At 34.9% G+C, this 25127-nt stretch overlaps 1 protein-coding gene across 1 annotated transcript in view; it reads right to left on the bottom strand.

Annotated features, from left to right (window-relative positions):
* The window catches only part of MALRD1 (MAM and LDL receptor class A domain containing 1), a 237291-nt gene that overhangs the window by 91483 nt on the left and 120681 nt on the right, over nt 1-25127 (bottom strand). Inside the window, exons 28-29 of the mRNA XM_088057480.1 lie at nt 24724-24881; nt 2261-2441 (exon numbers count right to left, since the gene is read on the bottom strand). Coding sequence (XP_087913606.1) covers nt 2261-2441; nt 24724-24881 — 339 coding nt within the window. The remainder of the gene's footprint in view (nt 1-2260; nt 2442-24723; nt 24882-25127) is intronic.

The raw sequence follows: 25127 nt of genomic DNA, 5'->3' as shown, positions 1-25127 counted from the left end.
TGGGGCTTTCTTTTAGGTTTTGTTTGTTTTGCTTTTTTACAGACATGCATTTTCACAGACGCACACAGATATAGCTGGAAAGCAAACAGCCACTTGGCCTCTGATCCTGCTGGAAAGCAAAGGCATAAGCATAAACACACAGGATACATACACCTAAATTTTAATGATAACCCTGCTGTACCTAGCATACACCACCAGAGATGCTGTAAGGAAATGATTTCTGAGTGTATAAAGACTGTACTCTATTAGACTGCAAAAGCAACAACCATGCAAGCGACAACTCTATAAAGGATCAGCATCTTGGGTCTCCAACTTTTCTAAATCAATCTAAAAAATTTGTATGGCATATTGTGCTTCAATTGCAGATATCAAACTTCTATGAAAAAAGCCTCCTCTGAATTATCCATCTTCATAAACCATAATTTTCTGCAAAATACCAGGAATATGACTATGCTGAAGATGTGAAAGTAATTCTAGAACTTGATGCAATTGCTTTCCAAACAGAGCTTCTTCCTGAAGCAGTGCTGTAAAACAAATAGTTGCTATAAAGTAATAAACCAAGTTACTTTCTGAACTGTTTCACTGCAAAGGTATTTTAATGCAAAACTTGTTATAAAACACTGTTGACATTCAGATTTGTAGGGTCATAGACTAAAACCAATGTAAATTTCAGCAGGCCTAACATTTTAAGAGATTGAGGATCCTTCATATGACAGCTTTCCAAATCCCTATTGAAACAATTTCCGTCCTTGCAATGACAGCTCTGGAATATTTCCAGTTATGCTTATATGATGTCATTTTTCAGGTTATTATATAATATGTGTACTTAAGTGTGAGAAGAAATATTTTTTACACTACATTAAGAAAGGTTGATATCATCTTTATTAGCTTAACAAAGACATTACTTCTTCCTCAAAAAATAAACTCAACTATTTTTATATGCTGAACATCTTCATGAATCTGACTCTGAAATGAAGCGTCAAGTTTGTTGTAGCCCCAAAAAAGAAGAGAATCCCAGAAATGTGGTTTAACTAGACCCCACTGGTATTAATAAATACATGTGAACACAACTGCAAGAAGAGAGAGCAGCATCCGCTTTGTTATTCAAGATGATAGATACTGACTCAACAGCTTGGAGAACAATGGCATGCACAGCAATGGGGATAATGAAACACTTCGAGAAAAGACAAGTGGCTCTCTAATGCTCACGTGCTCTGTAGAGCTTGTAAGAGTACATCTGCCTTAAAATTTTATTGAAGTGCCGTTCTGAAGAAGAATTGTATCCCAGATTGTATCATTCTTTGAATTTGAATTCCCATTCTTTGAATTATACAATTTCTGAATGCAAACCCTTCATTTTTTGAGATGAAACTAGACCAAGAGACAATCTTCAGAGGTTCATTTTTCATACTTCAGTTGATGATGGGCATCCAGTCTATGGCAGGAGATTAAAGCTTGCTCAAACAGCTACCACAAAACTCATACACTGTTGATAAGTGGCATCAGCAATGATCAATTCCTTCAACAAAATCACTTAATGTTGCTTCACACTGTTTCCTACAGGTTAGAAAGACCACATACTTTCCTGAGAGGAGCCATGATCTACCTACTCTGTATCTGTCATCTTGGGTTTAGGGGTTTCTTTTGTTACTGTTTGTTTGGTGCTTTGTTAGGGGTTGTTTTGGTGTGGTTTTTATTTTGGTTGTTGTTGTAGTTGTTGCTGTTGCTTTTGTTGCTTTTAATAAGGGCAAACTTTGTTCCTATTTTAGCCTGTGCCCACAGGGATATGAATTAAATAGAGTATTCTGTGAAGGAGTCAAAAGTTTTATTTTGCTGACCTTAACACTTCAACTGAACTGGGAAAAAGAATATTGATAAAGGTTCATTTGTAGTCTCCACTTATGGCAAGAGACTTTATAATAAAACACAGAGGCCACAGGTTTCATAAATATAATCTGACACAATTTATACAAAATGTTTATATAGAACATCACAGACTCAATAACTTACCAATGGAATAAAGAAGGAAATATCAGTAATTCCTTGTATTTATCCACCATAATTTAGTGCAAGAACACCACATGAATGTATATGCAGAAAAGAGTAGTATAGTTACAAGAGCAGAAACAATTTTTCATAACTGACTTTATGAGCAGTGAAATCATGATGAAAACAGCAAAATTATGATATATTTTAAAACAAACAAGACCTTCCTACATCTCATGTAGCACCCCTCTGGAAACTTTCCCCCTGGACTTACTTGTGGAGCAGTTGTGGAACTCTATGTCATCTATTGCTGCTCCTCCTCCCAGTTCTCTGGTTCGAATGCCTTCAAAGATAATTTCAAAATTCCTCAGCTTCCCCAAGTGCAACTTGACTTTGTTCCACTCATCGCCATGAGTTCCTGGTTCACTCCATATTTTCACAATCCCATCATCAGTCTGAAATTTGAATAAATTTTATATAGTAAGATACCTGCGAATATGGATTATTAAGCACAAATTTTGGGGGAAAAACCCCAAACCAAACAAAACAGAGAGAAGACTTGAAAACACCCATGCAGTTGTGTCAAGAATTGGCAAAAAGATCCTTTGCTAGGATAATAGGAAAGGTCATGAAATTAGATGAATACTGTGCTAATAGCAACCATCAATACCACATAAAGGTTCAGTAGAGAAATTGTGTGTGATTGAACTGCAAAACCATCCATTTTGCTAGATTTGTATTTAACTTTATACAAAACTCTTCTTTGCTTTTAGAATATATTACTGGATGCAAGATTACTCTACCATTTTAAATTGTATCCATCTATCTTTAAAAGGTTGTGACAATGGTGATAAAGGGGAGGAAATACTAACAAACATGGGATAAGCATAGATTTAGTATGGCTTATTTAAAGTTAAAAAAGAAGACTCTGACTCACAAGTACATTGATATATATTAAAGCTTTTCTTTAGACCTCTTATCATACTACCTTTCTGACAAGTCAGCAGCAAACAAAATGCTTCATTTTATAATAGTAGTGTTGGAATGCAGATGCACCAGTTTTCCTTGCTGAGAAGGGATGACACGTATGTACGATGACATCAAAAGAAAATATTTGCAAAAGTTTTGTATATGTCTAAATCTATTTTTCTTTGTGACTGTCTTACTAACCATTCAAATTGTAAATAAGAAATTTTTTTTCTACTCTTTTCTTAGCAAAAGCCATTAGTACTCCAGCTGGGATTAAGAAAAACGTTGTGAGATGCATCAAGCAGCTAAATATAATGCATAACAAAGGTTCTAAGACTGTAGTACATGAAGAAGCAAAATCTAAGGAAAATAGAAACAGCAGTAAAATAGGCAGGGAAGAAAATTAATTACATTTCTTTATCCATGGTGAACCTGTTAGATCAGATTTATGTTAATAAGAATGTCTTATGCATATTTATGATGAGAAAATGAATCTTGGTGCTTTAGATATTGTATTCTGAATGAGAAAGTGCAAACAAGCATGCACACAAATATTACATTAGTTATTTGTGAATCAAGGAACTCACAGAATTGTTGATGCATTTTAGAAGGTCCTCAGACCTAGCAAAGGATAGAGACACTTAAAGTGTGGCTTAGCAAGGGTGTTCTGGAAAATCATAATGAAGGAATTTTTGAAAATTATGGCAACTTTACTTTAAAGTGCTAAACAGGAAAGAAAAAAACAGGGATGAATTTCCATAACTTCATGTAAAGTCATAGATAAACAGCTGAATAACTCTATTTCTACACATAACTAACAATGTTAGACCAGTGGTGACAGAAACCTTTTTTAAGTCATGATCTCTGAGCACACAAGCACCTACAGATATGAGTTTAGCCATTGCTTCTTCAGTTATGTCTCATTTGTTTAAAGCCAGTGACAGTCCATTAAAGTGCAAATAATATAACAGGACCTTAGTTGTGCATTGCACCACTAATTCCAGAGTCGATGACGACTGCTTATGATGTTCTTAATGAATTTCTCCCGGTGAGACTCCGAACTCTATGTGCCATCAGATCAGCAGTCCATTCTCTTAACAGCCATAGCACCATAGATCAGCTCAAGCTGAAGGGGACCCATGATGATTTCAGATCCACCTCCTTGCTTCTTGCAAAAGAACTTAAAACTAAACCATGACCAAGACCAGATGCTCCTTGAACTCAGACATGCTCCATGTTGTCATCACTTCCCTGGGAAGCCTGTTCCAGGAGCTGACCCCCCTCCCAGTGAAGAAGCCCCTTTTGGGCCTATAATCAGTGTAATTAAGGGAGGCTGAAATCAGAATGAGAGTAAGAACTTTGGTAAAACTTTTATGTACGTTTCAGTATAGAAACACAGCTTAGAGGGCTCTATATGAACACTGAGCTCAAAAAGGGTAAATACAGTAATTGAAACTGATTTGAAAAGTGGTAAAACAGAGTGGCAAATCTATTTTAAACTTTCTCCTATTATTCCTGTTCATCAATAACTTCATTTATTTCAATAGCTCAGCTATATATATTCCATTGATTCTGATATTTTTGAACAGCCTCCAAGAGTGAATTTCTTATTACTGGGGTATTTTAGTCAGCAAACAGCTTCCACCTATTCATGACATGAATAAAATGGATGGTAATCATGAGTTACATTTGGCCTATTGTCTTCTCCAACATAGAATATAACCCCAAAACTTAGAACAGATACACTTCTAAACATTTTATCCATTTGTTGTATTATTTATAGACCCTCCTCTGTCTGTACTTGACAACTGTTTGGAATCCAAATAATTTTCATTAATATTATTTATAAAAATTCACCAATTAATTTTACAAAAGTAACTCAATGCTGTGTATTAGTGGTGAATTTAGAAAACTTAAAATGAAGTAGATTAAAATAATTCTGAATTATAAGAGACTTGCCCTATATTCATGCTATTGAGCATGATAGAAAAATTCAAAATTTTTTCTATCTGAATGTTAAGGCCCAAATCTATTACAAAATTAGATATATTTAATATTGAAAGTATGGAGATAGCTGGAGCTTTTTAAAATACATAGAGATAAGCATTTATAAAAAATCTGGAGGTGTCAAATGTTACACAGTTAACCAGAGTATGAGCCTCATGTCTGCTGCTAGCCAGATTTTGATTGATTTCACATTATATTTCGTTACATGACATTCTGTTCAGACTAATGTTGTGTTTATCACATTGATTTTTGAGTAAAGGATGCTGCAAGTAACAAGTGATAGGGATCACATATTTCTTTAGAAATAACCACATAAAAATGTTGTAACAATCAATTTGTATATGGTATCATAGCCATAAAGTATCAAATCTTTATGCAATTATAGGCACTGGTGAATATTTTATACAGTGAGACACTGAAATATTTTTTCTTAAGAAGAATTTTTCCAGATGGAAACTTCATGTCAGTCTCCTTGCATTTCACAAATTACTGAATATGAGTACACAAATAAAATGCAGGAGACATCTCTCTTCTTGTCTGGGCTCCACAGAAGGAGTTCCTACACCACAGTAGCACTTCATAAAGCATGAAAGGATGATTTTTCACTTGCTGAGCTACAGCTCTACATACCAAAATGAAAAGCATCCTCAGCCACTGCATAAATGTATGAGGGCTGCTCCAATGCAGAGTGCAAAGTCCCTTCAAAGTCATAAGCCTTAGACATTGTCTGTGTCAAACATCCAAGGGAAGGTGGGAAAGGAAGAGACAAGCAGTAAACTTGGCCTTCCTCCTCTCCCCAGGCCCAGAGAGTGAAGCAGGCTTGGCTCAGGATATACACTTCTGGATACATGCTTGGCATGAGAGGATCATCACTTTGCAGCTTTGCAGATTCCATTTCATGAATTATTGTTTTGTTTTCTGCATTCTCCAACCTTTTAATCTGTCTTGTGCTTTGGCATTTCTTCCATATCTTTGGAATATGTTTGCTTCTAAAATGGACACAAATATGGCCTGAGAAGGATAGAAAAATTATTCTGTGCTTTGACCTTCCCATTGCATCCAGAAATCCTCCGATCTCTTTCTCCCTTAAATATATATTAATGTAAAGGAGAGATATGAAAAAGAGATACATGACAAGTAGAAATATGCTCAGTGTAGAGGAGGCTGGAGGTCACAGTGTCGCCTTTTTTCTGCTTTTAAGAGGTTACCCTTTTGCTGAGACCTACTCATAGTGAGTGTAGATTTCTCTTCAGCCTGGGCTGGTTGGTGAAAAAAGGCCCAGCCAAACCCTGTGCTCCAACAGGCTGATTTGATAAAAGGTGGCTCAGATCTGTGGGTTTGCTGAATGGTCCTGTCCGTGTATGTGTGGGTTGACTTTGCTGGCTGCTGGTCAGGGCAGGAATCTCATTTTGCTGCTACTCCTCAGGAGTTTAGCTGCATGTAGGCTTTATGCAGACAGAAATAGTTAAAGAGGATTGTTTGTTGGTCATGCTATAGGTTTTACAGGATGGCTGGACCACAGGATACAATAGAACACATCCTAGATCTGCATGTGCATTTAAACTTTAGACTTATTGCTTCCCACTCTATGGTTTGCTATTTATTAGTGCAGACTATTACCAGGCAATGCTACTACAAAAAAGCTCCAGAAATTTCCCCAGAACATAATTTTTATAATCTATTTTGTAATTCTCTACTTTTTAATTCCCTAAAATTAACCTGATAATTTCTGAGAGTTTAATGTTATTGACAGATCAAGTAAAAAAGTTTTTTTTAAAAAAAAATTAACTTCTTTTTTTTAAAAAAAAGTTCTTCTCAAAAATACACATTAAGACTGCTAAAAGCAGATGGTGTTTTCATTTAAAACTCTGAAAAGTTATTATTAATTACACATCACTGCCCTCTGTGGGCTGAACATAGCGAAAGGTCAGGCTGAGGTGAGGAGCCATCATCAAGGAAAAGTTGACAGAAAAGGGCGTATTTTACATTGATTTGCAGCCGTGGCTCCTAGTCTTCCACTGGCACATCGTTCTGAGTAATAAACACTCTCAGAAAATGGCAGAATTACTTTTAAGAAGGTCACAACCTGTTTAGATTTGTAGGTCTATATGCCTAGCGCTATCAGAAAAGCCATATTCATGTTCAGAGAATATTTATCTGCATTCTGATGGTCTGAGGGGAATCCTTTCTTCATAATTTTGTTCCATTGCAATTCAGAATCTTCCTCATGCTTGTCTTCATCTGAAGGACAGTCTAAGGTGTTTATAGCCTTTCTTTTGAGCACTTCAAGGGGGAAGGTACAACTTACTAGGCTCAATATCCTCATTAATTCACCTGGGGATAGTAAGAATAAAGGAGAGGAAGGATTTCTTTTTGTCTTAGTATTCCTTTTATTTTGTGGCTGAGTTTAATATTTTTTCCATCCATCAGAGACCAACATTATTCTCAAGGCTACGTTTCTAAGAGAGTCAGAACAATATTAGGAACTGACTCCAAAACATGCAGAAGGAGTATGTGATTTTCCATCACAAGATGTTGCAAAGAAACTTCCTGTGAATACACTCTCTTTCAGAGCAATACAGTAAGTATTCCAGATGCAATTATAAAGATTCTTCTATGAGGCAATCTTCCTAGTTGTTCTGCAGTGAAACAGCAATGAAACACAGATTTTTTGGTCTTGATCTGCACCTCTCCTTTATTCATATTGCAAGCTGGATTCAAAATATTTTTCTGGTTCATTCCCATCAGATATTTATTTCAGCAGAGCCACAGGAAATGAAGCAGAGCTTACCAAATGGATGGAGGCAATGAAAACATTTTTTAAATATTCCTGGACTCTTCTAACCAAATATACTTGAGGGCTTTTTAATCAGAGACAGAATATTTTCAAGTGATTCATCAAAAAAACATTAACTGTTTGTTATTAATACCTTAAAAATACTTTCCAGATTCACTGTATCAAAAGACTCCCCTTTCTACAGAACCTTTCAGACTTTTTAGAGAAGTAAAACTCTTTTTACATACTTTTATAGAAAATTTAAAGAAAAAATCCCTGCTTTCAGGTTGCTTTGAAAACAGTACCCTCCTGAAAAGCTTTGATGATACAGAATCTTTTAAATATGACATATATTATGCAAAGCACATAGAAACAGTATAGAATGAGCATGATGTGACTTTAACTGTCACTGTTCTTTTCTTGAGTTTTGGATGCATTATTCTCCCTCTGTTTTACAAGTGTATTTCAGGAGGGCAGTTTACTTTTCAGCCATTTATTCTTAGTTTAGAATGAAATGTATTTTTACGGTGTGCAAATGAATAAACTAATTAATTAATAAACTTGGTTTTAATGAAGTTTGATGTTCCTTTGTGTACTAACATTATTAAAGTCCTTTTATGGCTGGCCAAGTAGTTTAAAAATGATGTATTCTATGATGAGATGTGCTCCTTCCATGCTTCCTCCTTTCCTCAGTGAGGAGTGGAGTGCAGTCCTGAGCTTTATGTGCACATCAAAGAAACAGGAGGCAGAAGGAAGAAAAGGCACAGCTTTTCCTTATTTTCCCATAACTGAAATACCTTGTCCATGAATTTGTATTTTCCCAAGTCACAGAGCAATTTATGTCTTTGCTGACAATTCTAATACTTCTCTACTTATTCCAGTTTCATTGCTTGAGAGTGAGTTCTATTTGGAGAAGGTTCTGAGCACCTTCCTTATAGATTTAGGCTGATTCTACCTCTGCACTGCAGCACACAGAGCACTTACTTAGTTTAAAGATCTCACTTCCTAGGCTTAAGTCTCCCATAAGTCCTTGAAACAAAACTGCATTAAAATACCATAAAAGTGAAGACTGATGCTGTATAACAAAACCTTTAAATAAACCCCAAAATAATGGTTTCTCCTTCATCTGATGTTATATTCGAAGTACAATTCATTCTATTTGTTTTCATTTCTCTCAAAAATTCCTAAAACACTGTTTTACGTGAAAACAGTAAATTAACCATGCAGACTTTGATCTTATATTTCATTCAAGCAAACTGAAGCTCTACATGAGCTAAATATTCAGGAGTATCAAATTATCAAATGTATTTAAATAGGTCAAAAAATGAACTGAAGCCGAGATTTGGTCATCCAAGACTTAAAATTCAAGCTAACATTTCCTTTCTGATCCTCTTCCCATTTTCCTTTGTTTCCTTGTTTCTTCTTTTCTCTCTTCTATCTTTCCTTCACAGTGACACAGAGAAAAATGAGAGCAGGCCACGAAGATGTGGGTTATGAGCAAGCATCTGTGTCCTCTGGCAGATCTGTCCATCACCAATTCAATACAACAATTTAACATTTCAATACAAAGAGCTCAGTGCTGCTTCATAACAGTACCAGTTGAAATAACTCAGTTACCTAGTTTTAGGGAAAGGCACATACTTGGTATTTTATGGGTAAGGTTGATAAGTGTATGCAAACAAACCAAACAAAACATTTGTACATGTTGTTTTTAATAATGTAGGAAAATCTGGGCACAGTAGTAGTTATTTATTACTTTGCCCTTAGCTAATGTTTTGAAAATTTGTCACTCTTATTAAATAATTCTTGTGGTTAGTATTACCATTGCATTTAGAAAATTGCTGGTAATTAGCTGAATGTTGAAGCTCTGAATTAAACATATAATTCCAAAGTTATTAAGTGTTCCTAGAATAGCTCTGAGACAAATAGAAACAATTTCAATGTAGGAAGACATTTTAAACTCCAAATTTCATCACAATTCTGAATAATTATTCAGAATAATTCCATCCAGAATATAATAATTCCATCACTAAACTGAAAGATGCTGCAAGATGCATGCTATGGGATTCTGACTTTTTCAGCAAATTAAAGTGGCAGAAATGAAGAAATAACACCAAAAAAGCAGAGAAGTGCAAAAATCTACAGAGGAGTTACACTTCCAAAAGGCAGGAACAAATTAGGGACAAGTATGCAGCAGGATGATTTTTTATGAACATAATACCGATGAGCTTACTCAAGCTCCAGTGACTTCAATGAAAATTCATGACTCTCAGCAATGAAAAGAATGCATTAAAAATCTCAAAATTTTCAGTGTTATATTATGGCAGGAACCAGGTATTTTATTTAGTATGTCTCCATCTTCAATAAAAAACACTTAAAAAGGAAACATGAAGCTGATTAAATGACTTGTTGGATAAATTATTTTATCCAGGCAACATATAAGCTACCTATGTACATCAGCATTCATGAAAATTTGGGACCACTTTTAAAGACAACTTAAAAAATACAAAAATTTTCCCAATGAATTATAGAAAGAAGGAAAACAGCAAGATGAAACAGTGATATTTCAGCTTTCAAGCCTTTTATTACAGTCTGTGTGTATTAGTCTCATTAGGTTTTCATAATAAGAGTTAATGACAAAACCCATCCAGCCACCCCTTTAACTTCCTCCTTTGTGTAAAGTTTTAAGATTATTTTCGTTCTCTGAAATACCTTTTCCCCAGTTCTCACTTCCTAAATTAACATCACTACAATAAAGGAGTATGCATTTCAGCAAAAAATCCCCCACTCATTCTAATGAAAAAAGCTAGATAAATAGAGGTGTACCACAGATAAAATTCCTTTTTAAAAAATGCACCAGTTCTGTTTGGAATTTTGGAATCTCAGTGAATTCCTCCAGATCATCAAAAGGCATCAATCAACACCTCACCCTGACATGGGTGCCAGCAGTTGCAATATTTCTAGAAGTAAAATTCTGAAATAGTAAGACTCTTCTTTTTTTTAATTGCTCTGAGTTGAGAAAAGTAAGTTTAAAAGATGCTTTGATAAAAAGTGATTGGCAATCCACCTGGAGACAGCAGTGTGTTTCAAGCAGGTACACACTGCAAGGAATGACAGTTAAATTGCTCATTAAAAATACATGAAGTTATACTTTAAACCAACTTATTTTGGAAATCTGTAATGGGAAGACAAGAATATATTGTTTTTCTTTAAATTATTCTGAGTATTTCACTTTCTTATAACTTAGATCTATCCTGTCACAACTATTAAATCTAATAAATAGCATTATAGCCAGTTTTCATTTATAACCAAGCAAACTTTTCTGACAGTTGCATCCCTTTACATTCCCATGATAGTATTTCCTTCAAATATACCTTTATGTTCTTAGGCTCTTAAAAAATATAACTTCATTTCATATGTTATCCCTCCCAATTAGAAGAGAGAAATAAAACAAACTGTGAAAGAGGATTCATTAGGTACTTTGTACTACTTCATCCTCTTCTCATTTCCTAGCTCTCCCAGCCCTTCTTTCTCCTCAAATGCATATATTACTTCTTCATTTCCTGTCATAATCCACCTTAGTTTGATTTGGGGTTTTAGATAGCTTAGGGATACAATTTTGATTGCTTGGATTACATTTTTTTCCTTCAGTTCTGTTGCTAAGGCTAAGTAACAACAGGCATCAAAGCCACTCTATAAGACCATTAGCATTTCAAGTAACTTAGTTCTATTTTGTCTCAAACCTTGTTACACCTTTGTTGTAATCTCATTTTACAGGTCTCTTTGGAATATTCACATCTCAGACTTGAGGCAACTGCAATTTTTTTGGAAAAGCCAAGCTTGAAAGAGAAATAATTACTGTTAAAAATAATCCTAAGGTTCTGGAAAATTGTTACAACCCTCCATAGTGCCAAACAAGGACAGTGTGCTAAATGCTGTGCAATGATAGATTCCATGGACTAAAAACTAAAAGTAACAAGTAACCCTCTTACTCCTATGCACTACTTAAACAAATGCAGAGCATATAGAGTAATAGATGTAACAGAACATTTTTGAATCAAATCATAGAAAGCTGTTTGCAGACCTGAGGCAACTACAAATCTATCATGTTTTTCCTCCTATAGGAAATATTTTGAATACCATACTGTAAGATGGGAGGCAAAAATAAGTCACATTGAATTTCAGTGTTTTTATGTATTTTTAACTCACTTCTCCTATTTTCCTTATTTTTTTTTTCCAATTATCCTTTTTCCTTTATCAGTTTGGATATGGACTGAGAGAAGGAATGCAAACATGCCCTAATAACTCCAGAACCAGTGGTGCCATCCATGGTGCATCTTGACCACCAGAAGGACGATGGCAAGGCACAGCCCCTGAGTGTGTTGGAAAATCTGTTCACACGACCAGCCAGCCCATGAAACTGGGACACGGGTAAAACTCACACCTCTGTGAGCAGATCAGACCACACACTGCCACTGACTGCTTGTCCAGGGTGCCTTTTGCAGAAAAAGGATGGTGAAGGACCTTTCCTCTCACATGTCATGGATCAAAGAACCCTTTGAGTGACACAGTGGGCAGGCAGGAGCTGCACTGGCAGGACAACGTTTCTCTTCTGACACTTTGACAGATACTTGCTAAGGTCAGAAGCATTCTGTTCACAGTGTCACAGTGTTTACAAGATCCGTCCCACGAAGTGGGAATTATGGAATCAGCCTTCAAAATGTGAAGATCTGTGAGTGAAGAATTAAAGAATTATCGCTGTAGCTGCCTTGTAAAATAAAAGCACCAAGGCAAACCCAATTCAGCTGAACAAAACACCTTGAAACTTCCAGAGATTTTGTTCGTTTCAGTCAATATTTCAATTTGGCAATTCACCTCTAATAACATTTTGATTCTGTGTACAATACTGAGTGGAAGAAATAAGAAAATATATCTTTACATGAATTCTGGTGAGAGAAAAATAAAAGTAGATAAAAAAAAAAGAAAGTACATATCTCTGATGTAAACAAAACATATTTAGGAAAATTAAGGAAAGCACAATATAATTAAAAGATTAGAAATAATTCCTAAGACTGACAACAGTAATTTTTAATTCTTGTACACTGTCATTAAAACTTTTAAGGTTTTAATAAATATTTAATCTTTCACTTCTTCAAGGTGACAAATCTGCAGGACAAGGATTGACATGAATGTTCCCTATTAATCATCAAAGTGCATCATATGCTTTTTCAGATGTATGAGAGAGTGAATAATGTCAGTCAGGTGTCATTCCTACTTTGATGCAGTGGGATGTTCTCTGGGATATAGCTGTATTTCTTTGTGACATCTACTATCCAGCCTATTTGTATTCTATTGGAATATTATTTTCAATTCTATTGTAGCTTTGGGCTTGTAGAAGTATAGAACAGATCCTTTGGGATATTAGATGAACTGGACAGCCTCAGGGGACTCAAAACCCTGAGGCTGAAAAAATAGTAAGTTCTTTATATAGTCAAAGCTGAATTAAATATTTTAAGCTTCACTGAATAGATCCTGGACAAACGAGACATCTTTAAGAAAAATGTTTCAGTCCTGTCTCTATAACACCTAATGGATACAACTATTTATTTCTTAGAGAATACCAAGGAAGCAGATATTTGATTTAATTTTTTAATCTGCAGTTATGAAATATATTCTCTACAAATTGAGGGCTCTTATAACTGACAGATACTCCTGTAATAAAATACTCCTCTATGCAATGGCCACCACCTAGTATGTTGAAGGACAAGTGTAGTTATAAATATGTAAATAAACAAAGCACGATATGGTTACAGATTCACGAGATCTTGGTGTTTGTATTTCCAGCATAGATACTAAAAACTTGCAGAAGTACATGATAAGATTTACTGAAATATTCCAAATTCACATATTCATGCAGGGACATTCCTGAGAGTACCCAATACTGCTTACTGAAAGGTACTATGTGTAGGTACAAGACTACAGGAAGCGGGGGGAAGGTAACAGCCACCTTTCCTTTAGTAGATGCTGGACAATGAGACAAATCATACTTAAAATACCCTTTGACATGGGGATTAAAAACAAAGAGAGGCTAAAGTGACTGCAGCAGTGGCTGCTCTGGGGGCATCTGTGACTTTAAGTAACAGGAATCCCACTCAGACTGGGACAAATTGCGTTTTAACAACAAGTCCTGTGACCTTTACATATTTCTTAGGATAAGGATCTCCCTGCTGGAGAAAGTACAGAGATCTCTTTCTAAGATGTCTTTCCTGTGGTAACAGACATAATTTTCCAGAGAAAGGCAAAATGACTGATTTAGAAACAAACATGTCAGCCACACCTCAACATGTATAAGAGAATTTGTAATACCTTTCAGCCTGTCAAACAAATACAAATAAAACTAAGGTAGAACGGGAAATTCAGTGGCTCTTTTTTCTCTTCCATTATTTTTTTCTGTTTTCAATTAAAATCCCTCAGAGGTCCTTCCATTTTCTTTTCCCAGTGCAGCAACTATTACATTACCAGCTTTTCTGGTTTATAGCTTCAGTAGCTGCAATAACCTCAGTTCTCTGATTCCACTTCTTCACTTTTTCTTTAGATCTTGCAGACAGTGCAGAAGTTTAGTCTGCGTTTTCTAAACAGATTTATTCTCTGCAGCAAATAAGCACAGAGCTAATTATCAGAAGAGTATCAACCTTTAAGTGTGAACTGAGGAAATATTGCAACATTAAAGAAGGCAAGTCATTTTGCCACTAAGTGACAAAACAACTAAAAACAAGAAACCTCCAAGGGATTTGTGGAAGAAAGTACCTTCCTTACCACTTCTGCAGTACAAATTCAATCTCATCACATCAGCTTGTAAAGGGATATTTCAAGATGATGTTGAAGAAGTTTCTATAGCAAAGGCATTCTCTGCATAAAATCTTAAGCAGTTAGATTGGCATACTCAGAAAACTAAATGGTATGCTTTAGGGTATTTTATTATCATTTACCATGGTGCTCCTACTTTGGTCCTGTTCCATGGTCATCTCTACCTTTCTTTCCCATATGACCACATCTTCTGTGGATTTTATTTATAAAACAATTCAGGTTTTCAACTACATACAGTGAAAATTCTCTTGTCCAACTCTTTAACATTGCTCTTTTCTAGACAGATGGTCTCTTTAAAAGAATCTTGCTGCACTATTATTGCTGACAAATCTCAGATGTAACCTGAATAAACTTCATTTCTCTGTGCAACAAATATTGGTACAACTTGGAGGGAGGGGACTACAATTTTTATAGAGATTAAATTCCAGAGATGTTGACTTTAACAGACTATATTTTTAAGTAAGAAAAAGTCTAAGATTAATTAATGAGCAGCTAGTGAGTATGGGGAAGATTTTCATTAGTTCTTAATTCCTTCCAAGCCCATACACTTTTAAAAAAGCTAGAGTGGGGGAAGAAAAAAAGCAGAACTCTCATTCTTTTAGTAACTCTTGAAGAACAGAGCTAGTGTATAAAGTGTTAAAGAGATAGAAATCAACTTAAATAATTTTTCATTGCTAATAAACTTTTTGATAACATACTCCTTCTGAACTCCCATTGAACACAATTCTGAACTGAATCATGCTGTCAAAATGCTCAGAATAATGTTGTGCACTGCAGAATCTTTCACATCTAATGATATTTCCATGTCATAAATAACAAGAGTCTTCTAGTGTTCGCTGATCAATGAAATTAATTAGATACCTCATGTATCAAAATTTAAATAGTAGCTCTTCTGGATCACATTGGAAATTCTTATTTAAAGAAGTTTTTCTTCCATGCAGATCAAACTAAATTAAACTGGAAAACAATAATATACTAGAGCTGTGCTATTCAGTGGAAAGCGTAGAAGGCAGCACTGAGGTGCTGAGGGGAAGACTAAGTAACATCTAAATATAGGCTGAAGATTTTAATGGCATGAATGGCAGAGTAGCTTTATCATTCTGTCACTTAAAAGAAGAAGAACTTTATTCAGATGCCTAAATGAGATGGTATAAATGTACAGAAAACAAGTGTAAGCAAACTATTTAAAAGCTGAAAGGTGCTTTACATTTGTGCCTTGATTTATTGATTCAGCCAAATATAGATTGAGTGCCTGGTTCACTGTAATTTCAAACAACAAAACACAGTTTTCAATAAACTGAGAAGTTAAGTACATAAAATAAAAGTTGTAAAATTACATTAGCCTATTTTTTTGCTACCGTTTCACATGACCTTTCCACAACCTCTGTCTCTTCTCACATTTCAGTGAAAGAGAAATTTACATCCATAAAATTGGATGCCAAATAATAATTTAAATTATTAATAATAAAACGGTACCTGTGGTATAAAACCTTATCCTATCATAATAAGAAAGGTGTGGGGACATCTAATGGTTTGGAGAAAAGAGATGATTTTGAAAGGAAATAAAAATAAGTTTACTGGCACTTTTTTGTTCACCAGAGATTTAATTGTTTTCCTTTTCTAAGTGTTAAAATTAAAGCAAGTTTAAAATATATCACTATATTTTTATTCAGATACTGCTATCCAAAAAACAAGAATGTTTTCCATTCTAAGAATTTTTTTTCTCTTGTTTGTATTTGAAATAAAGCAAAATTTGGGCTTGTAGCTTTCATTTAGTATGAAAATCTGAAGAACATCCACATCTTGTTTTGATAGATACAGTCTCAAAGGTTTAGGGGTTTTGTTTGTTTGGTAGGTTGTGGGGTTTTGTGGTATGCTCGCTCTCTTTAGAAAACAAAACCCCAATTCTGCTAAGAAAATTCACATATTTCAATACACACAGTTATTCCTGGTTCACATTACAGCCCAGCATTACAGCTTAATGTTAAACAATTCTCCTTACTTTTTAATTCCATAAGATACATAGTTATAATAAAGATTTATTTATTTATTAAAACACAAACAAACACACAAACTTTTCATACCATCTAAACAACTGGAGCTAAAGGAAATTTGGGATCACAGATTTATTAAAGCCCTCTACTAATCTGGTATATGGGAGCTAAGAAAGCCAATTTTTAGTGTTCATCTTCTTCTTTTAGTGTTCCTGCTGAAGGCAAAATCAAATATACCCTGCAGACAACACAGTTACACCCACATATTCCAGACTTAATGCAAATGGTCTGTAATTCCTTATTTTAGTAGTTATTACTGTGTCATCTCTTATGACTTCATTTATTTAAACAGAAAATCATGTTAACATGGTTTCTTCAGTTTTGAAAGTAGTTTAAAATTCCTTATTTGAGCTCCCTGGTATTTTTTAATTTTGCAGATATAGCCTGGCAAACCTTGCAGAAACAAGTTACAAAAGAATGAGGAGCACTGGAAGAGCTGAGGGAAGCTGGAAACCTGAGGTGTTTGCCTGAAGAGAAAGACCTGTTGGAAGAATTGGAGTCTTACAAAGATGAGAAACTGCTATGAATGCACTATGGGGTTTCCACAAGTGGGCAGAGAATTAATCTCTGAGCTGCAATGACCCTTCCATGAGCAAGCACCGTGAAGTTAGTGAGTTATGGAAGGTTTTGTTTGCATAGTAAGAAGGTGGTTGAGTGGTCATAGTAAGAAGAAACTGGTGTTTCTCAAAGCTCCCACCGTGCTGGCACTATTATTCTCTGCTGCACATACTGTCTGCTCTCTACAATGCTCTTGGATGTTAGTGCATGCAATTATGAGACAATTCTGCCTAATGCTATGGGGTCAGCCTGAAAACAAATACCCTTAGAGACTATTACAGTCATAAATATGTGTACTAAAAAATTCCTACTCTGGCTCTTGCAGGAAATTACCAGAATCAGATCCTCCCATCTTCATGAAATAAATTATGGCAAATACAGAGAAACAGCTAGTTTGGGGTAGTTTTGAGTTTTTTTGTTTGGTTGGGGTTTTTTGTTTGTTTTTGTTTTTATTTTTGGTTTTGTTTTGGTTTGTTTTTTTGTTTAAGGTTTGGGTTTTAGTTTTGGGGTTTAGTTTTTTTGGTTTGGTTTGGTTTTTCTTCCTGTAGCTAATGAGGATTCAAAGCTGAAGGTCAGAAGCTGAAAAAAAAGTCTGTAAGGATAAAAAGTAGACTCTTATGTTAAGAACCCTTATTGATTAATCAAAGTAATTTTAAGCACACTACAACTTGACACTGCAAGCCTGCCAAAGATCAAGGACTGTCTTGGTCTTCACGGCACTAAAACTGATCTGTGAATTAAAAATAAAAGTTGCATTACAGGAATACAAAATCTGTAGCAGGTAAATGCTCTGCACCATGAGTGCTAGTTCTACATCTGATCTCGATGAAGTTTCACAGCATAACATCCGCTGAGTTCAGTATTTATTTGAAACAAAAGGACACTTTTCTCTTGGAAAACACTTGGAAGACCAAGGGGCTTCCAGGTGTAAAAAGGGAGAAGAAAGAAAAAAAGGGAAAAAGAAAGATCTTCCACTTTTTCTGAGGTCAAATGTAACTCTTAGAAATGTTTGGGTTTTTCCCTTGGAGCATTTCTTAGAAATTTGGGGAGTTTTTTCCAAGGGAGTTGTTGATTAGGAAAATTAGATACTGTCTTGGGATTTTAGTTCTGATCAATGCTTTATACTTTGTAGAAGGTATCAGCAAGCACAAGGTTACATCTTGCATTATTTATTATCTCAAAAAAAGGTTAATTGAATTTCTGGATTCTTTAGAGAGGCGTGGAAAGTGCTCAAAGCCCAAGGCTATACCTCAGAGGCTATTGTTCAGCAAAGTCCTATGCCTGTTTCACAGTTATTATAAAAAGTTCCGATTTTGATCTGTCATTCTGTTGCTGCAGTAAGAATCATGAAACAGCAGCTCTATGATCCTTCAAAGAACTCAGCTCTGAGACCCATTTAGATCACAACTTTCGCTGTTGAATATGTTCCCTGAAAAGTGTTAGAAAAGAGCAACATATGTCTGACCAGCAAAGATCCCAGAGTCACTTCAAAGTCTCATATGCTAAAAAGCAGCAATGTGAGAGCACTCTATGGGATTTTAAGATGACAAATCAATAAAGCAAATCACTCCCAGAGATCTCTGACTTGAGGAATGGGTTCAGTGAAACTACACGAGGGAGCTGTGCAGTCTGGAGGAGACTGAAAGTGCATTTGTTATCTATGCCACATTATGCTACTTGGTGCCAGGCTGGGGTAGAAACCAGGAGTGGTTCTAGTTGAGACACACAGCCTGTGACTCCAGGTGGAATGGTGCAGGATATCGCTGCGTTGCCTCAATGACTCTGTGAGCATCACTCTGTCTAAATCTGTCAGACTGCCCAGTTGTAAAACCATGCCCTGCATGACAGAGACATGCCCTAGTCATGCTGATACTGTACCCATCATCACCCTCACCTCCTAAGTGAGGGAAAAGTCAAGTTCTCAAAGAATTTAAAAAAAAAAAAATCCCAACAATTTGCATATGAACAGCTTCACTTAATTGAGTTTCTAGAAAAACAATGATTGTAGGTTACAGATCCTCTGATAAACCTCTGGTCTTTACAAGAAAGATGCCAAAAAACATGGGTGATTCTTTAACTTTCTTTAAAATAAATTTTTCCTTCAAAGGATGTTCAAATATATTATTCTTTCTCACCAACTCTTTGGAATGAATGCTGACATCTGGTTGCAGTATAGGAATACAGTGAATTATATTCTTCCAGTGACTGACAATAAGAAGATTGAAATAACTTCTTAATGTACTCACCTGGAAAAATAAAACACACTGAATGGTATCTGCATTTACCTGCAGTTGTGCATATTTTCTTGTACCTTCTATGTAAACTCTTTTTGAAAAATTATGCTTTCAATGAAAATGGACTAATTTCTATTTAATCAGTCCCTCATTCTCAATTTGCTTGGAAATATGCTTATGTCATTGTGTCAAAATCAGGTCTAAAACAACACTGTTTGAAACAATATCTACAAAGCTGAAAAGTTCTCTTTGAGATTCAGGGAATACAAATAAAAAATTTTCTTGCCCTAGGAAATGAAGATGCCTTAAAAGTTAATCTTGACAAGCAATGCTGTATTTCACAGTATCTCCACTGATTTCCTTCAGAACTCTTGTGACTAATAGTCTCGAACTCATTAGTCAGATGACATTTCATTGACTCAAATATAAGTTTTAATACAGTTCACAGGTCAGTAATGGGAGTAAATTGTTTAAAATTGTGCCCTTTTGAGAGTTGTAGATACTCATTAAATAAAGGTCATTACCACCATGCTGCTATGTGGAACTAAATACTAGAAAAATTTACTCTTTGCTATTAGTTTTGAAGATTTTGCTAATAACTTAATTTTGTCTACAAAATAAACCTTATGTCCATGTTTATTAAATCTATAGATAGCCTACACTTTTTTGGAGCATGATTTGAAGTTAAGCACTCTTAAGTAAAGCATTCAAGCAAATCTTTGAAAACTTGATTTTTATCTCTAGTTTCATGGAGGTCAAATAACCCACTTTGAGGCTACCTGAACCCAATACAATCTCTAACTTCTACACTAGTGTGAGGGGTCGATTGTTTTTCATGCAGTCAGTGAGAAGAATCAATGCAGAAATATACTTTCTATTTTATGCTGTGAAGTAGAATAAGCAGTTTCCTTAAGCCTTATTCTTGAGTGACTTCCCATAGAAGTAGGGTCAATTACATTGATTTGTGAAAACGTCACTTTAAGCTAGTCAATCCTATAAATACAAATGTCCAGAATATACCAGCTGGCATCTGCAGAATGTATGCTGCAGATTTTCATGTCCACAGCCCAGGATGGTAAAATTTAGCTCCATTAAAACTAACTAGGGAATTAGCAAATCCACTGTGAGTCATCTGCACCTGCTAAGCCGTACATTTCTACATGACCAGCCCTCTCCTCTCGACATGAGGCTGGTTAAAAGCAGTAACAATACCAAGAGAACAACTGTGGTAGCTTCCAGCTTTTGCTGAGAAGCAGCAGTCAGGTGAAGGGTCTGTGCTGCAGCAGCCCTGAGCAGCTGGAGGAGGCTGGATTCTGGCTCCAGCTGCCTGCTGCCCTGGCCAGGTTAGGCTGCTGCTGCCGCAGTGTAAATGGGGCCCTGCTTCGCTTGCCATGCGCCAGTCAGGACTCCTTGTTTGCCTGAATATCCTTATGTCTTTGCCCATTTGTAACTGGATGGAATTAATTAAATGCCTGGCTAAGGTTCACTGGAACTTCCTAATGAGATCCTGTGTGTATTGGCCTTGTCACAGTCAGCAGAGGGAGTTTCTAATGACAAGTTTCACCTTCCTTATTCATCTGCATATTTGTTTTTAGAAGCTGGTTTCAAATCTTTGAAAGAATATTCCCCTAACTGTACTAGATCCTAAATTATCTTTTTAAAGTGTCTATATGCAAAAGCAATTAACATTGATACCACAAAAATTATTTTCAACAAATGTCCTTTATACTTGGTTGTTGATTTCCTTCTGTGATACGTAGGACTTGCTTCCTTTTTTTAAAGGCAGAGAAAACTAAAGCAGCAGTAGAAAGCTTTTTTTAGATCAGCAGAATAATAAAATGTATTATCCCTTTCACCTAATAATTCTTTCTTGCCTCCCTATAAGCATGTTTAAAAAGACACAGTTTCTTCTAACTCATAAAATAAACTGAATGCTGATGAGGTGCCCCACCATCAAAACTAAAACAGGCACAGCGAACATGCTCCACTTGATCCTTGAAATATCTCCTACAATGGATGGTATTCCCTTACAACTGCCACAGTCAAGACTAGAATGTCTCAAAAATTTCACTGGAAAAAGTTTTGATTAGTTATATCCAGATCTCTTTGGAGAATGTTCTGTTTGCTTTTGCACTGCTATCAAAAATTTAGTAATTTGAATTTAGATGGGTGGTGAGTTGGATATTTCAGTCTTCATAAATAGCTGTACTGTCAATACATTTTGTTTGCATAAATGTTGAGGGGGTCAATTTGAAGAATACTTTATGCCTGCAGCTAGTTCAACAGCCCATTATTTTGACTGGATTATTATTATTTCATATACAGATGGTTTTCTTCAAAGAATATGTAGTACAATTCAAGAGAAAAAAAAATAAATCAAACAACAGTAACGTCAGAGAAATTCCATTAGGAAAATGTATTGATTTTTTCCTGCTGCAAACTTTAACACAAGAAGTTCATGCTTGGCTATAGTACCCTTTTGTGATCTTTTTGTTTTATTTTTAGTTGTTGTTTATCTCATAATCTTTGATACCACTTTAGTAGTATGATAGATAATATTCCTAGACTTCCTGAAATTGGACAAACAATGCTTGTATTAAGAAAAGACACTGATGTGTAAAATGAGCTATGATTTTTCTAAAAATGGCTTTTTAGTTTTGATTACCATTTTTGTTTCACTTTGACAATTCTGGAAGAAGATAAATTTTTTTCCTCATTCTGGCTCCATAAAATATTTCCTCATCTTATTGTTCCTTGCTGTTCCATTATATACACAGTCTTTACTCTCAGTACAACTTTCAGTGGATGGAATGACTTCAGCCAGAGACAGTTTGCTAAGTTTTTAAACTTCAGATTGTAATTACCTTCCCCGATCATCTCCTTGTCCTTTATTTTCAACTACCTAGAGATCTGATTTCACTGACATTAACTTTACTTTAAATCAAGGGATACTCAGTCTGGATGGGAATATCTAGGTATTGCAGTTTGAGCCAGCAGGAGAAGCTTCAGTATGACTTCCCATTGCTATGTGTTGTTTAATTAGATTTTATTCTTTCAGACACTGCTAAACAGAAACCCCAATTAAAATATGGACTTATGGGTCCTTATAAGCAGCATAACAGGTGAAGTTGATGTGCAAAAATCACAGATACATTGATAAGAATATTTTTTTCTATCTGTAGGTAGAATTCTTACTTTCATTAAAAGAAAAAAAACTAAATAAGTCATGACTCAAATGTCTTCTATTCACACTGCCTTTAAAAATGCCTTTAAACTCCCAGGAGACAGGGATTTAAGGTAACTTAAAAATAATGTCTTGAAAGGTTATTAGGATAATAAAATAAAGTGAAAATAAGAAGAAGGCAATGTCTCAGGAGAATATGAATAAAACAAAGAGAAAACATAAAGAATATTCCCAAAACCTAGAAAAAAACTTATTGATTGTCACATAGAAAATTCCATGAAAGTAATATATTTAAATCTTAATGCAGTAGAAAATAATCTCTACAGGCTATTATGGTAGGGATAACTATCTAGTAAGCACCTGCTCATGTTAATATAGAAAAAAAATTTAAAATACTTTGTCCACTGCGAAAAAAGAATTACTGGACACAATCAACAATTGCACAAACACTACATTCAAACGACTTACACATGTCTGATGATGCTAGTAGTTATTTTCCACCAAAGTTAGTCTAAAAGTTAGGTTGTAACTAAAATTAAACAATCCTAAAATGCTTATATTACAATATTTGGTTAGTACAAGTTACAAAGTGCAGTAATGAAATGAGAACATAATCTGACCTTTCAGTTAATATAAATATTATATTAATATAAATATAAATATTATAAATATTAAAAAATTATAATATAAATATTTTGCATTCATGTCATGCAATGGAATCTATTTTATGCAACAGGATCTATTTTTGTTTTCATTTTTTAATACATTAACAACTGAAAGTTATTTTCAAACAACAGTTAGCATTTTTCTTTAATCTACTTGCCTCCTTTTCAAATTTGAGCCTTTCTGGGAAAAAGAGCTGTATAAAGCATCTCAATAAATATACAATTTCTTGGTGAATGGTCTGTTGTTATTTGTAGGTGTTTGGACTAATTAATAAAAAAATCCCCTGTTGCCTGTCCTAGTATTCATTGTTTTTATATTTCAGGTAGACATAGCCTATGTTTTATCTCTACATACTAAAGTATACTGAAGTCTTTAATCTCTTAGGGTTTTAAATTATTTTTATATTATCCAGAATATTGGAGAAATATTTTTAGTAATTTATTTTCAAGGAAAAAATATAATTTGTCACTTAAGTCAGCCAACATATGAATTGGAAATAAAAAACTTTAATTCACTTCACCAAGACATTATTAGAGATATCGTGGGAAGTTAACAGACATATGGCAAATTAATTGCACCATAATTTATACTTGAATAACCAGAAGAGATGCACAGATACAAGTAAGCACAAGCACACACACTTTCTTTTGCAAAGGTTTCTAGTATGTCTAGAAGTGGTATATTTGGTCACTGTGTCTGAACAACATTGAATATTAATACCTATATAAGAACTATATTCCAGTCTGAACCATACTATGGTTTTAAAAATGTTTTTACAAGCAGTTAATCATTTCTAATGAACAGCAAAAGAACATCAATTTTTTTAAAAAAATGTGTCAGTTTTCACTTACAAATTTATAACTAGATAGTATTTTTAAGTAATTTTTGTTAATCTCTCATTTAGTGAAGAAAAAATATTTCTAAATAAAATTTATTGTGCTGTCTGTATCCATTGCTATAAAAATATAAATTATTTAATACAGTCATATTTTTGCATTTTATTCTCACTCTGTACATGTTGGTAATTCTTTTTTTTGCGTGTGTCATCTCATCAGAACAATAGTACTGTATACTGATAAATACCAATAGGGATGTCAGAAAAATATGAAAATAGCCTGACATGGAGAAAATCAAAGAAAATGTACTATATGTGAAGAGAGGAAAGCTACTATATGTGAAGAAGGGAAAATAAAAAGAGAATTTTAAAACATTTTCTTTTGCTTTTCAGGGAAGCTTCTCTTGGAAGAGAAATGCTAAAAGCATTTTTAAGAGGCTGGAGTAATAAAAACCAGCACAGAACCAGGAGGTGCGTGGGAGCTCTTCCAGTCTGTCAGCTAAACAACAGAATGTCAGTGCTGCAGCACCCTGGGGAGCACATACACCCTTACAGGTATATTCAAAAGAAAAAGGGTTTTTTATTACCTTAATCAGAACCTGAATATGTCCCATGGCTTTTGATGACTTGAAGTACCAGAAGCTCATCACACAAGTCCCACTTGATTCTTTCCATATGGAGCTCTTCACATGGGCTTTTTCATTTATTAGGCCTATTGCAGTGGCCTCAAGATACAGGAAATGTCCTGAAATTAAATGATGTATTAGTGAAAAAATGTTTTACATTTTCAAATTAGAATCCAAAACTCAGCAAAGTAAATGCAGAGACATATGAAGAACACTTCCCTCATAGGTCTCATACTAATCAACCTCAGCTCAGGAGAAAAAATGACCATTCCTTGTGCACTTCTTACATCAGGAATAAACTGGTGGAAGCAGCTTAAAATTTGGTTTGACTTGTTTAGAAGACTGGGAACTCTTCCATGTTTTCC

The sequence above is a fragment of the Pseudopodoces humilis genome, chromosome 1 (genome assembly GCF_049639895.1).
Source record: "Pseudopodoces humilis isolate 2021_Gansu_Grassland_sample_001 chromosome 1, ASM4963989v1, whole genome shotgun sequence".
NCBI lineage: Eukaryota > Metazoa > Chordata > Aves > Passeriformes > Paridae > Pseudopodoces > Pseudopodoces humilis.
The sequence above is the reverse complement of the archived record's forward strand: the minus strand, read 5'-3'. Positions and strand labels throughout refer to the sequence as shown.